Raw genomic sequence first — 15286 nt, 5'->3', positions numbered from 1 at the left:
GGATGTGCACCAGGACCCACAGAAAAGAATGCATGGTGACTCACGCCTGGAATCCCAGCACTTTGGGAGTCTGAGGCGGGTGGATCATGAGGTCAAGAGATTGAGACCATCCTGGACAACATAATGAAACCCGTCTCTATCAAAAATACAAAAATTAGCTGGGTGTGGTGGTACGCACCTGTAGTCCCAGCTACTTGGGAGGCTGAGGCAGGAGAACCACTTGAACCCAGGAGGCTGAGGTTGCAGTTAGCCGAGATTGAGCCACTGCACTCCAGCCTGGTGATAGAGCGAGTCTCCGTCTCAAAAAAAAAAAAAAAAAAGAGAACACATTAGTAAACTTTTAAAAGAACCTACAGATTGTAGAGGAAGAAATAAGAAATTATCACTTTTATTGTTCACCCATCAAGTAGTGGGAAAAGAAACTTGGTTAAATTGAAGAGGAAAAGATCAAAGGAACTGAGAACAATAAGTTTGCTGTGCTTATAAAATAACGCGGGTAATTAAGTTGCGTTACAGCAGAGCTAGACATGGAATTGTATACACTGTCCCATGGTGTATCCATCCACCCAGCCAATCAACGAGGGTTTTCTAAATACCCACTATGTGTCATTCACTGCTGTGGGCCCTAGAGAAAATGCCTCCTTAGAGAAAAAGTAGACAACCTACAAGCTCTGGGTACAGGATTTAGTTGTTAGAAACCCAACATTCAGTAAACTGTTCACAAAGTACGCTTCTGTTAAAAACTTACCTTCAAACTGATTGCTTCGTACAGAGCACATTCTTACCCTGATTACGGCCCTTAACTAATCAAAAGAGTTTTAAATTCTAAATGCTACTAACATTTAAAATCAACACAGACCTTAAAGATACAGAAAGTAGTCTTTCTTGATTACAATTAACATTATAATAACCATATGATTCAATAATTTGCTACTTCTACTGAGACCATGCTAACATTTTATAAAATGTGTCAATATTGTGAGCACATAGCCTTATTAATTAAATTTTGAGTTGGTTACAGAAATAAAGTGTTTGTGGTCTTTAGCCATGGTGATCATGTTTCCAGAACCCTCAAATCAGATCAGCTTGCCTGAGACAGTATAACGCTATGTAGGAATTGTGTTTATGCAAGAAAAATCTAACCCTTACATTTCACAAAGAGAAGCAAAATACCATGTGCTCAGAGAATACAACCAACATTAACTGAATAAATCGTGACAATGGTACTCCAGATTGAATACCGAATGTTCGTTCAGCTCAGTAATTTATTTTTACTAGAGTAAGGTGGGCATGAAAGATGTGGATTTTAAATATCAGGAAATGGAAGCAACAGATAATTTCCTAGAGAAAAAAAATGGTAATGAAGGAAAGAAAAAATGCTTATCAGATACAAAACTAATTCTTCTGCACACAGTCCCTGGTTTATTAAAATGTTGAGATGAAAAAAGTATATTTTGAAAAAGAAAGTTTCCACCTATTTTCCCATCTATCCTCTATAAGCCTGGAAAAAAACAAAAGCTGCATCTCATTTGCTAACGCTAGCCGTTACTGGTCCAACTGCCTGCAGGTCTGTCTAGAGGGGGCTGGCTCCTCAGCCTAGATCTGCGGTTTAATGGCAATGGCTATTGAAGATTTGGGGATGGAGTGGCAATTTGTATGCTGCATGTTTGCTATCCCTGGTCTAGACCAATCCAAATCACGTTTACCCTCCGAAGCTTTCCTTGATGAGTAGAACCCAAGCTGAACCTCTGCCTTCTAATTCCCTGCAGAAGAGTTCTGGGCTGAGTGCCTCGCACCAGAACGCATGCAGTCTTTAGCCTCTTCTTGCACCGTGCACTGTTTCTACCAGGAGAGAATGCTGGTATGTAGGAGACGGAGCTCTCCTCCTCCACTGATGACTCTTTGTTTTCACTGAACTCAGTGGGGTGCTGAACCTTCTGCTGAAGTGAGGACAGGAAAGGGGGTGGTGTTACCAAGCAGCAGCAAATTCATGGATTTTGCTCTCCGGCAGGCTAATTTGGGGGTGGAAGGGTGGGTGGGCCACCTGGAACAGGCGAACAACACCAGACTGCCTCCAGTTCAAAGCTATTTCCCCCTCCTCACTTGTTTCTTTGGTTAAACAGTTATGCATCACAGATCTCCAGGATGAAGATTAAACGAATTGTTCCTTCATAACTCAGTGTCAGATTCTTTACTTCATCGAACCACTTACGTTTCCAGGGGGAGAAGGCACTAGCCTAAATGCCAGGGTAGGTCGACTCCTGCTCTCACATCATTTCTCTCAGCCCTTGTGACTCTGCTCAAGTCCTCCCTCGCTATTTTTATTTTCCTTCTGCCTCCTACAAGTCTCTGAACTTAAGGAAAAGGAAAGCAAAGCTGAGAAGGTGACTGGAATTTAATGGCGCCTCTTCCGGGAGACAGCACTGAACTGGGTATTTTACAATATTTTCTCATGTTATTAAAAGGTAGACACAATGTTTTCCTGAAGCTCAGAGTTAAGAAACTTGCCTATGGCCACATAGATAATAAGATACATCCTCAAAAGTCTGTGCTCTTTCTATTTATCTTTGTCTCTTGATCTTTCTGCGCTGGTTTCTCTATAAAATAGGGCTAGCACTACCTCACAGATTGTGTAACAGTGCTGCTGCTCATTTCATCTTTTTGATCATGACTGGGCATTTACAAAACATACAGCATTATTGTAATGTGCCATTAACATAAAAAGTGCTTGCCGATTGATTAGTTGATTAGGGGAATTGAAATAAATGAATCATATAAAAACGACATTATTCCTTAACAAAAATAGAAGTGCATACAATCTGGATATAAAGTAAGATAATTTTAATAAATGAAAAATCACATATCACACGGCCGCATTTCAGCCTGAGCTGTCAAGGTGTCAACTCAGCCTCTCTCTCCTGTCATGTGGTACAATATATGAAGTACTGTACCACAGAAGAGAGTGTTTGTAGACTGACTCACTGGGGAGAAAGCCTCTGAGGCGGGCCCTCTGGTCTGTGATCATGGGCCCTTTGGGCATCCATCAATATCCTTCAAAGGGTTTGTTTCATGTGGGCATTCAGAAGTTGTGTGTAAAATAATTTGAATGAGCTAGCGAACTTTGTTTTCTAGAAAGAGAGCCAATAGCTTTCATCAAAACTAGTATAATATAGTGGTTAAGAGTTCTCAAGCAGAAACCAAACTTTCTGGGTTTAAATCCCAGCAACTTCACTTACTAGCTGTGATGCCTCAAGTGAGTTAATAAATCCCTCAATGTCTCAATTTTCTCATCTGTAAAGTGGGGATAATAATAGTACTGATCTCACAGGGTTGTTGGGAGGATAAATGAGTTGATATATGTGAAACATCTGACACACAGCACTCGTGTTCACAGCTGCCACTATCAAATTCATCACCACAATAAGTTCTCAAGTCATCAATGATCTTAAAGGATGACTTTGATATTCTATTGTTAGTCTGATTAATAACAGCTAACATTTACTAAACACCTCTTTTACACCTTACTTAAATTTATGTACAAAGTACCTTATATGCATTATTCCTTAATCCTTGCAAATACCCTATCAAGTGGGCAGTATTATTAATCTCACTTTACACTTGATTAAACCTTGACTGAGGTTGAAAGAGTTAAGTAATTTTCTCAGGGTTACATGGATTATAAAAACAAAGCCAGAATGCAAACTTAGTTCTGACTTACTCCAGAGCACAATTTCTTAATCAGTAAGGAACAAATGCTTGTAGTTAAAAGACACCTTCTCAAGGTAAGCCAGAAGGGATTATTGGCTCACCAAAAAAACAAAAATAAAGGAATCAATGGCAGCACATTATAAAAGGAAAAGATCACACCAAGGATTAAACCACAGCGTTTGTCTTCTCACTTCCACAAAAGCCATGGGAGCCACAGGTTTTTAAGTACCCGGTGAGCACAGAATATGGTACAGATGTGTCAGACAGTGCTCCCTGTGGGATATGGAAGGAATGGGGATGTCCATATCTGAGACCCTAGGAAGGGTGAGCAAGCCAGGAGACCTTGAAATGGAGGCCAGAAGGGATGTGGACTGCAGAAGACCACATCTTCAATCAGGAAGCTGACGTGAAGACAGGCAAGGGTTTGAACCACAAGAAAAATTTCAGCTTCTGGTTGCTGCTGGAGGTTGTTTTCTCAGACTGTTCAGTATTTCTGGTAGTAGCTCTCAGTGCCTGCTACATGGAGGGTGCTCCACATATATTTGGTGAAATAATTTGAAGGGGGAATTAGAAACAAAGTCGATTATCCATGATGCACAGTGAAATACGCCATCGTGACTGTTAGCCTTCAGTAGGTCTCCTGAAGACGTACCATATGTGTTCAGGGAATGTCGATGGTACTCAAAACAATTTAGGGACGTTTGCTTCAAAACCAGTTCACAGGCATCACAAAAAATTAACACATTTTTCCAGTTTGATGGTTAGGGTAATTAATTACGGGTCTTGGCTCTAAATTACTTTTGGATATTTGAGTTACCTTATGTATCACTAAATGATATTCTTTAAAATGTGCCCTAGGCTCTATAGCAATGAGACAATCTTTACATGTAGCTTCTATTTTGAGTACTTTACACATATTAAATCATTCAACCCTCAAAATAGCCCAAAAGTAGGTATGGGAGTCATCACACTTATAGATGAAGAAAACCAAGGCACTGGGTTTACAACATACCAAAGGTAATCAACTAAAAGGAGGTAGAACCCGCTTGCTTGAGTAATTGAGATATCATTAGAATAAGTGTCATTTCTATTTCCCTCAAATTATCTTAAAGAGAATTGCATTTAATTCAATTCAATTGTATGTTGAATTCCAACGTGTGTGTGTGTGTGTGTGTGTGTGTGTGTGTGTGTATGAAGGCATATTTCCTTATAATTCATTCTTGCACTGATTATTTTATTTAGCTTTCTTCAAAAAATTATTTTACTCTTTAAGAACAAAGCCATTTCTCATATGATATAATGGAGCTTTGCTTCTACTAAATGTAGGGAGTGTGGTGCAAAGGCAAGCAAATCACAGAAATGTTCCTGTTGCATCTCTGTCTCTATCTCCTCCTTTAGGGAGAGTAATCTTCACATTGCACTAGCAGAAAGAGATGACCATGACTTGTGAGGTAGCTGTTTGTTTGTCCCGTTTTAGACAGAAAGAAACAGGCTTTCACTGAGGTTTAAGTACCTTACTTAAGCAGTACTGCTAGCAAGAGGCTGAGGTCAGGGCTGTCACTTTTCCCACTGTATCTCAGTTCTTTCGGGGATATGTACAAAGTTTCTATTTGTGTTTAAAGAGAAATCATCACAAATGTCCAAGATGGAGAAAGCTAACTTAAAACGAGTTCCTAGAAGGCAGATCAGATCTGGCTCAGAATTAAAATCTGAGATAGGCAAGAGAGTTCCAAGCTAACTGAATTCCAACCTTGAGATGTAGATACGTTTCTAATCCGGGACACGAACACAACAGTATGCTGTTAGGTCAGAAGGCTGAACATGGGGAAGCGGAGCATGACCCTTGAAAATAAATAAGTGTTTTTTTTTTGTTTTTGTTTTTGTTTTTGTTTTTTTTAGAATCTAAGTAATGAAGAAATGAACAATTGCAGAGTACCAATTATACATCAGGTACTGTTATTAGGATTTTCTACACCAAACATCCATAAGGATTATTGTCATCCTTCCTTACTGTGGTGGAAATGGAGGATCAGCACAGTTATGGGGCTTATCTAAGGTTACACAGTCAGAAAGTGGTTGACCTGGGCTGGGACCCAGGACAATCTGAATCCATGTGATATGTATTTTCTGTTACTATGCACCTGTCTGTTATTAATCCAAAATTCTAGAACAAGATATTTAAACAGATGGTCAGAAAGCACTTGGAAAAGAAGGTGATAACTCTAGGTGCCAGCCCAAAGCAACAGGACAAACAACCTATCATTCTCTCTGATAGGTTTTCTGCCCTGGTAGATCCAGGCAAGGTTGTAGACACCCCAAGTGTCTCAAATTCAGTCTTGTTTTGAAAAAAATGAATGAAAATATGTGCCCAGGATTAGAGCACAGTTAGGAGAATCATTATATTATGTGTGAACATAGGAGGCAGAATGGTGTTATCAGTGGATAGCTGTAAAACTGGAGGGTGGTGACTTGCCAGTTCTCTGTTTTTGGCCTGGTCCCATTCACATATTTGTTCACTCACTCACCACTCACTCACTCGCAAGCATTAATTGAATGGCAATGATAGACTAGGCCTTATGTCAAGAACAGGGAATTTGGGATGGACCCCAAAATGTGCCATGAAGAATCTTCAGAAGGGTTTCTTGCACCAGCTGCTGGGAGTGCTATTGGCAGCCTTCAATTGTCAGTGCCTCAGGATCTGCCTCATCTCCAGAGAGCTAGCTAACCCCAGGGCATACCGCTTCCTAGTGTGGCCCTTATCAGAGCACGGATGGATTGAGCGGTATCAAGGTTATTCATCTTAGCCGAACTCACATGAACTCTGAAGGCTCCTAGTAGTTCCAGAGTTTCCCTGGGATCCGCTCAGGCTGTTGTTGGTTGTGTAAAACAGCTCAGCTTCTCCCTCTGCCCACCCTACACCACAGGTATTAGGTCCAAGGTCACTCCTTACTAAATATCCTACACACTAAACTTGGAGTTGAAGTCATTCTGCTTCATGGAAAATCGGTAAAAGAAAGGGCCTCACCCTTTGTTTATCTTTTAAAGAGTACAACTATGATCAAGGACAAAATTACATATTTGGTTTGATAAAAGAAAGACTTGTCTTTCAACAATGGAACAGCCTGCCTTCAGAAAGCAGTGAATCTGTGTAAGACAGAGGGGCACTACTGTTGTTGAAGTGTTTCTGTTCACTACTGTTATTGGAGTGTTGGAGTGTTTCTGATAGCCAACACACAGCACAGTATCACTAGTGTTTATAAATTAGTGATTAGAAAATGATTATAGAACATTCTGGATTCAATAGGTACTGGGAATAATTTTAAACATATATGGGAAGAAATCCCATTTCCTAATGAACTCCCTGAAATAATCTGAGATTACTTAATTCTAACCTTAAGATGCAGATACAATATAATTCAGAACACAGTGGCAGAAACTGTCAATGTCCACCAATAGCCATTTGTTCCTCTGTCTTTCAGTAATAAAATCCCAAATGTTAGTGGCCTACATGTCTATCTAGCAAAACACTACATTTCCCAGATTCCCTTGAAGCAAATGAGTCCATGTGATTAAATTACGGTAGTGGGATCTGGGTGGTAATGATGCATGCATTTTTGTTTTCTTGCTTTTTATTTCTTTTTTGCCCATCCCAAGGCTGGCACACAGCAGTACTTGCTGGTGGTAAGGCAGCAATGCCACTCTAGGAAAGGGGAAGCAATAATGCAGAAAATTCCTGGGTTTCTGAGTGACCTCTGGAGTAAGACTCTTCTATCTCTGGACTGCCTATCAGCTTTGACTTTTATGTGGAATAGAAAGAAACCACCTATTTTGTTTAAGTCATTATGATTTTGGTCTCTGTTAAAACGACTTAACAAATATTCTAATGTATACAGATGCCAAATCAACATCTCAGACCTGGTGATGTTCATTCTTTGCCCTGTAAGCATGGTATCTTATCAGAAGACCGGAATACGATAAGAATAAGAATTAATATCCTTTACCTGTGAGTTAAATCCTGCATTATCCTTCTTCCTTTCTGATGCTCTGCCTTGTCCTGGCCCACATTATAATTTATTTCAATATAAAAATCAAGAGCTAAGGCAAGATCTGGGCTGAAATTATGTTTGTCTAACTATACAGTAGGATTGTCACCAGCAATTAAAAACTTGATTTGTCTTGCTGCTGACATTGTCTTGAGAAGTAATTTTAAGATAAGTTTATATTGTATATACACATAGATATATGATTCATTCATTCCTCCCATTTTCTTTCATTCATTAATTTGACTGCAAACTATTCAAGTAAAATAAAACCAATTCATCATAAAAGAGATCAACTTAGATATATATTAATAAATAAATGAAAAGAATAAGTGAGGCACAACTATATCTTAAAAACTTCAAAAGAAACAGAAATCTGAAGTTCAATGTAAACCATTTTTATGAATGGTTTATTATTGAAATTTCCCCTATTTCTATTAATGTAATGATTGATGCTTTTATAGTATAAGAACCATAGCTTAAATAGAACATCCTGAAATATCATTAACTGGTGTAGACCCTATTTCTTTTTTAGTACCTAAAGAAAGTACAGATGTATAATTGTCAGCTCTTTTGGCTGGAAACATGGAAACATGTAAAGTCCAAAATCATTGCCATTTTTATCATGGCACCAGCTGAATTTCAGGTACTTATCTGGTTCTGGAGATGAAGTGCTGCATATGTCATTTATAAAATATACATACATGCCCAGGCATGGTGGTTCATGCCTGTAATCCCAACAGTTTGGGAGGCCGAGGCGGGTGTATTACCTAAGGTTAGGTGTTTGAGACCACCCTGACCAACACGATGAAACCCTGTCTCTACTAAAAATACAAAAATTAGCCAGGTGTGGTGGTGTGTTCCAGTAATCCCAGGTACTTGAGAGGCTGAGGCAGAAGAATCTCTTGAACCCGGGAGGCTGAGGTTGCAGTGAGCTAAGATCATGCCATTGCACTCTAGCCTAAGCAACAGAGCCAGACTCCATCTTAAAAAAAAATCTGTCTATCTATCTATCTATCTATCTATCTATCTATCAATCATCTATCGCCAGACTCCATCTTAAAAAAAATCTATCTATCTATCTATCTATCTATCTATCTATCTATCTATCTATCTATCTGTCTGTCTATCTATCTATCTATCTATCTATCTATCTATCTATCTATCTATCATCTATCGCCAGACTCCATCTTAAAAAAAATCTATCTATCTATCTATCTATCTGTCTATCTATCTATCTATCTATCTATCTATCTATCTATCTGTCTGTCTGTCTGTCTGTCTATCTATCTATCTATCTATCTATCTATCTATCTATCTATCTATCATCTATCGCCAGACTCCATCTTAAAAAAAATCTATCTATCTATCTATCTATCTGTCTATCTATCTATCTATCTATCTATCTATCTATCTATCTATCTACACATGGGTTATTTAGGAGAGGGCAAGGATTCTAAAACCTAGAATATGTTTTCAGTTACAATTCTGTCTTTAGACTTATGTATATCCAGAAACATGCTCACCTTTTCCTAAAGCAACAGCTCATTGTTCTACAGCAAATATCAAAAATAATAACTATTTAGGAATCACAGAAATCGAAGATCCAGATTCTCACATAACAGGGAACAAACTGGAGGTGTGGGTGGTGGGAGGGGAAGCTGAGTGTCCCCTGGTCTGTGGCATTGCTGGTTTGCCGAAACAGAGTACCTCTGAGGTCACTGCCTCTGGGTGTTTCCACCTGGTTTTCACTCTGCTTCCCTTAATACTTTTTCACCAGAATCTTAACCACATCATGTCAATATTTTACTTCAAAAACAGATGTTGAGAAGAGCTCAGAGTAAACCACCACTTTTTGTTGCATCTCAGCAACATATCTGGTTGGAGGAATAGCTACCAGATAACTTAGGCCTACATATTCTATTCAACGGAAGGAATCTCTTCTTTCCTGGATTCGGCTAGATTCTAGCAAACATCTACTATGTTTCTGGGACTGTTCCGGTACATTTGCTTTCACATAAATTTGTTCACTTAATTCTCTGAACTTGCCTTCTTTTACTTACCCCAGGTAGCCTCCAAAGGGCCAGTTTATTACACAGAGAATAAACTCAGAGAAGTGAGTAAAGTAAACTGCATAGACGTGGCCATAAACTGGTTTTAGACATTTAAGGAGATTTTTAGTTAAAAAGATTATTCAGTAAGTAAAAAATAGTTTGAAAGATGCCACTGAAAAGTGAAAGAGTATGCATTTAAAATACAACTATTACTCAAACTCACAGGTCAATATGTAACTTTAAAATCTGCTCCTTCCATTGCAGAAGGGAAAGAAAACTAATATATTTCATGCTTCTCTTTTCAAGAAGATATCTTAAAGTAGCAGGGGAGCATATGATTAAAAATTATCTTAAATATCATTTGCTGTGGTTAGTTACTCTTAGCAATCATTTTGGTCGTCAACAATAGTAGCAATCAAGTCGATTAAAAGCACTAAACACTAAAGAAAGCATCATTATAGACATTTTTCATCCCAGAAAGACAAAAGTTTATTCTCAAAGATAGAGGATTACAAGTCATTTAGAAAAGTTAGCCGAGATGTTTCCTGAAGCATCTCGAAAATGGTTCAGCATTTATTAACTACCCTGTTCGGGATAATGCTATAGGGAGATCACATCTCTCTAAGGAAGATGCCAAGAACATATTAGCTGCCAGTTTGAGAGCCTTCATCTGTTGCTCAGAACTAGTTTTAGGAAACAATGGTGGCATTTATCAAACACAGAGAAAAGACTGTAGATGCTGGAACTCAGAATTCAGCAACTAAAGAAATTTAGTAGCTGAGAATTGGGGAATGGAAGTGCAAATATTGCAAAAATACCTCTTTCCCCCCCACCAACTGAAGCCTTAGTTTGTCTATAGGAAAATACCTATTTGAATAATATAAACAGTACCATACTCATATCTGAGGTACCTTAAAGGTGAGATGATTTAAGTCAACTTGATAATACAATAAAATGAAGGATATGAGTTTTAGTATCGATTTAGGCTATGATTTTGATTAATTTTTGGTTTTAGAGCATAGCAGTGAAAAAAAAGAACAATTTCCTTCCACGTGTTTTCATGTGTTGTATCATAAAAAAGGAAACGAAGACGTATTTTTGAAAATTACTGTTAGCAAATTTGTGAACCTCATGTTATTTCTAGTTGCTAAGTCTGCCTCAGAGATAAGTCTGGATAAACTTTTTTTTTTCTTTATAAAATGCTTGCAGTAAAGTAAGTCAAAAGAAAATATGGATCCACATCTTTTCACCATTTTGAAAAGCACAAGACCGCAGTACAAAATAAGCACAACTTTCTCCAGCTAGAATGAGCTTCTTAAAGTTTATAGAATTCATGAAATGGTGACCATATGCAGGCTTCAGTTTGAGGAGTTTCTGATCGACTTACTGCATATAGGCAGAACATAGCTCTGCTCAGCCTCACCAAAGCTTCACGCACACACGAAACACTCACCACTGGTGATGGGGAAAGTGCGATGTTGCCTATTGATGCCTTCAATTCATCTACAGTTGCAGCATTCTTAAGAATGTCTTTAGATTGCAATGGTTTAATCTTGATATTGAATTTCTTATGTGATTCTTCTTCCTCTTCCGATTCACTCGAAGAATAAAAGTGCTTTCCTTTGGTAGGTAGAACACAGTTAAAGATACATAACTCTTTCTTCTACTGGGAGACAACGACTCTAAGGCCAGAGTGGTTGCACATAGAGACAGCAAAAGTGTCCTTAGACAATCAAAGCAAGGCATAGAAAAATAAAAGAGGAAAGGGTTAGAATTTATTCACCCTTCCTCAGAACATGATCAAGGATGGTGAATTTCAAGAAGCAATGGTTATAATATGCTACATTTTTGCTGCAGTTGGCCATTGGTTGTGTCACGTTCAGCACACACAGACAGGCACATGTGAGCTTACTCAGCTACAGAGAGAGGAAGGCTGCTTTATGGGTGATCCATGATGAGTTTTAAATGCATCGGTGTGACATGCTTTGCCCAGAGATGAATTGTAGGGAGAAGACAGAGCTATTTTCCAGTCACTATAAATGGCAGTCATATCAGGGTTTAGCAAACAGCCCAATACCCACCATTTCAACAACTGTTTTTTAGCACGTTTTTCTCTTTCTCCTCTCTCTTTTCTATGAATAGATTAAGGCAAAATGCCTGTTTGCTGGAGCTCCGGCTGTTCTCAGTGCTGTCTATTCATCTCTAATATTAGGAATAACAGGACTTGTGAAGATTAGGTTATTTCATTACCTGTGTAAAATCTGAATTTATCTTACTGTTTCCTGAGAGTAAATGAAAATTAAAATAAAAAAATAAAGAAAGGATATAGCCGGGTTCCTCGGGTCTGATGCTATAGCCTTCTTCATCCAGCTCAGGTGAGTTCTATAAAATGCAAGTGCACATTCAGTAATTATTATCCTAACCGTGATCAAGAAATTATTTTTTTTCCTAGAGTCTTCTATTTAAGGACATAGAAAAGTCTTTTCTTTTAGGAGAGGAAGCTTTTAACTTCTGAAATGAATTCTGAGCAATGTGTTTAGATATTTACTCAAGGATACTTGGAGAGTCCTCCTACTGGGAAAATAAACGAGGAGGAATCAACTGTCAATGAAAGAAAGCATTCAAACGGAATTTAACATGCATTTCCTGTAAGCCAAGGACTGTGCTAAGCAATATGGGTATAAGAAATGGAAATTATCTGACCTCAGGGAAATCGAAATGTATTTTGGTAGGCAAAAATTAAAAAGAAAATACGAAACACAAAACACCTGTGTTAGACAGGGTTCAAATAAAAGGAAACTAGTGAGGTTTACAAGAATCAGAGCGGTCTTTATGGATCTTTCAGGACAGACAGGAGAGGGCAGAGTGGGAGCTCCTTCTAGGTGGTAAGGAAGAGCCTATTCAGATACACCAAAATGGGAATGGACACTGGGTGACTCAGATGGGGAGACAGATGGGGCGATAGCAACACTAACACGGCTAGAGAAGCAGCTGCACAGTGGGAGATGGGGAAATGAGCTGATGAGAGCCAACATGCCAGGGAAAGAGTTTGGACTTCAGGTAGCGACTGCAGCTTCTCAGCTAGGGTGGGACATGCTGAAAGCAAAATCTTCAGGAGTTCTGGAAGTATGTTCCAGGATAGCCTTGGGGTAGAAGAACTGGAGAAAGAACAACTAATTCAAAACATGTGCATTAATTCAGGCAAGAGGTACTAAGAATATGGATAAAGTTAATTGGTGGGATGGGATGAACTGAGGACATTTGAAAGGATGGATTATTGATTCTTGGTAACAGATCAGTCATAAGAAAAAGGCAGAGGGAAGGTTCAAGAGGACTTTAATATTTCTACCCTCAAATTATGGGAGAGTGCTGGCTAATTCTGACAGCAGACAACTAATATTTTTTGGAAAGAAGCAGAAAACATATAAAGGCAGTTTGCATTGTTGGGATTAGAATGATCAGATTTGGATTGTTATTATACGGAAAGCATTGTGACCCATACTTTACCTCACTGAACCACTTAAAAAGCATATGCGAAAAGAATTATCCCATTTATCAAGAAAGAAAATAAGAGAAATCAGACGCCGTTTCTCAAGGAAACACATCTAGCAAATGTTAGACCTAGGTTCTGACCCCTGGCGTTTCAGACTATACCCTATGTCCTAGAGGGGAGGAAAATGAAGCATTTGTAGGTGGCCCTGTTGAAGTTGAGTTGATAGATCTGCCAGTGAGAGAAGGCAGAATTGGACAGTTACTTTTGGGAGTTAATAAAGTGGTAAAAATGCCATAACCATGGAGAGAGAAGTGGGTCTATATACCATGGAAAAAGGCCCATTAAAAATTGATTTTTATTGTCTATATTTAAAGTGTACCACATGTTTTGATATGCATATGCATAGTAAAATGACTACTACAGTTAAATTTACATTTCTGGTACCTGCCATAGTAACCCTTCTAATTGTGTGTGTATGATTCGAGCACCTAAACTCTTAGCAAATTTTTACTACATTAGATATCTAGACTTCGTCTTACCTCACTGCAAATTTGTACTCTTTGACTTACTCCTTTCATTTCTTCTTTCTTTCTGCCCCTGCTAACTACTGTTCTACTCTGTTTCTATGTATTTGACTTCTTTTTTATTTCTTTATTTTTTTTGAGACAGTCTTGCTGTGTTGCCCAGGCTGGAGTGCAGTGGTGCAATCTTAGCTCACTGCAACCTCTGCCTTCTGGGTTCAAGGACAATCCTCCTGAACCTCCCATATTTGACTTTTTTTTTTTTTAAAAGATTCTGCATATAAGCAAGATCATACAGTATTTTTCCTTCTATATCTGAAACACCATTTTTTTGAGCATTTATTGTGTTACTCCTCTTGTCCTCCTTCTTTGGTTCTCAGAGTTGCTTTTTGTTTTTTATACAAGTGTGTTGAGGTTACTTGCCTGCGAAAACGTGACCCTGGCTTCTTACTGCATTTAGAATAAAGGCCAAGTGACTCTGTGTAGCCAATAAGGCCCAGCAGGGCTGGCTCCTACCCCTCTTTCTAGTCTCACGTCTGTAATTACCTTCCATTGATCCCCTCTCAGCCGCATGTTCTCTCCTTCTCAATGTTTTTGATTTGGGTGCTGCAAGCGCTGTCTCATTTCAGGGACCTCATCAATGTTGTTCCCTCTGCCTGCAACTCTCTTCCACCAAATGTTCAGCCAGTTAGCCTCTATGTGTATTTTAGGCCTTTGCTCAGAGGTCACGTCCTTTCCTGCCAAAATCAAGTTGACTTGCCTCTATTCTCAAAGCTTCTAAGAAATAGAACCAGGGCTGAAACACCCTGAGTTAATATTAGAAAAACATTTTTTGAACAAATACTACAGGCTAGCAGGTTACTAAAATGTTCTGCAAATAATTAGCTCATTGAATCCTTGCAAAAATAACACAAGATAACTATTGACTTCTTTTTTGCTACCCAGTAAATAACAATTTGAAGGCCATGCACGGCTGATATTTATAGGGGCTAGATCAGGGGTGTCCACAAGAAAAGAAAACCAAACACCACATGTTCTCATTCATAAGTGGGTGTTGAACCATGAAAACACACGGACACAGAGAGGGAAACATCACACACCGGGGCTTGGGGGGTGAGGGGCTAGGGAAGGAATAGCAGCGGGTGGGGGGATTGGAGAGGGATAGCATTAGGAGAAATACCTAACGTAGATGACAGGGTGATAGATGCAGCAAACCACCACCATGGCGCGTGTATACATGTGTAACCTGCATGACCTGTACATGTACTCCAGGTCTTAAAGTATAATAGATAAATTTTTAAAAAAGATCAGGGGTGTCCAATCTTTTGGCTTCCCTGGTCCACATTGGAAGAAGAAGAATTGTCTTGGGCTACACATAAAATACGCTAACATTGACAATAGCAGATTAGCCAAAATAAATAAATAAATAAATAAATTGCAAGAAACCTCATAATATTAGACAAGCTTGGG

The 15286-nt window shown here is 38.8% G+C and overlaps 1 protein-coding gene across 19 annotated transcripts in view; it reads right to left on the bottom strand.

Moving 5' to 3' along the window:
* Nucleotides 1-15286, bottom strand: part of SGIP1 (SH3GL interacting endocytic adaptor 1) — a 219875-nt gene that overhangs the window by 91035 nt on the left and 113554 nt on the right. For all 19 annotated transcript variants that reach the window (XM_074380980.1, XM_074380981.1, XM_074380975.1 and 16 more), the window contains 2 exons: nucleotides 12130-12184; nucleotides 11256-11431 (listed from right to left, as the gene is read on the bottom strand). In XM_074380980.1, the coding sequence (XP_074237081.1) occupies nucleotides 11256-11431; nucleotides 12130-12184 (231 nt within the window). The remainder of the gene's footprint in view (nucleotides 1-11255; nucleotides 11432-12129; nucleotides 12185-15286) is intronic.

Source organism: Saimiri boliviensis, chromosome 11 (assembly GCF_048565385.1).
Source record: "Saimiri boliviensis isolate mSaiBol1 chromosome 11, mSaiBol1.pri, whole genome shotgun sequence".
Taxonomy (NCBI): Eukaryota; Metazoa; Chordata; class Mammalia; order Primates; family Cebidae; genus Saimiri; species Saimiri boliviensis.
This window is presented reverse-complemented; position numbering and strand designations above follow the sequence as displayed.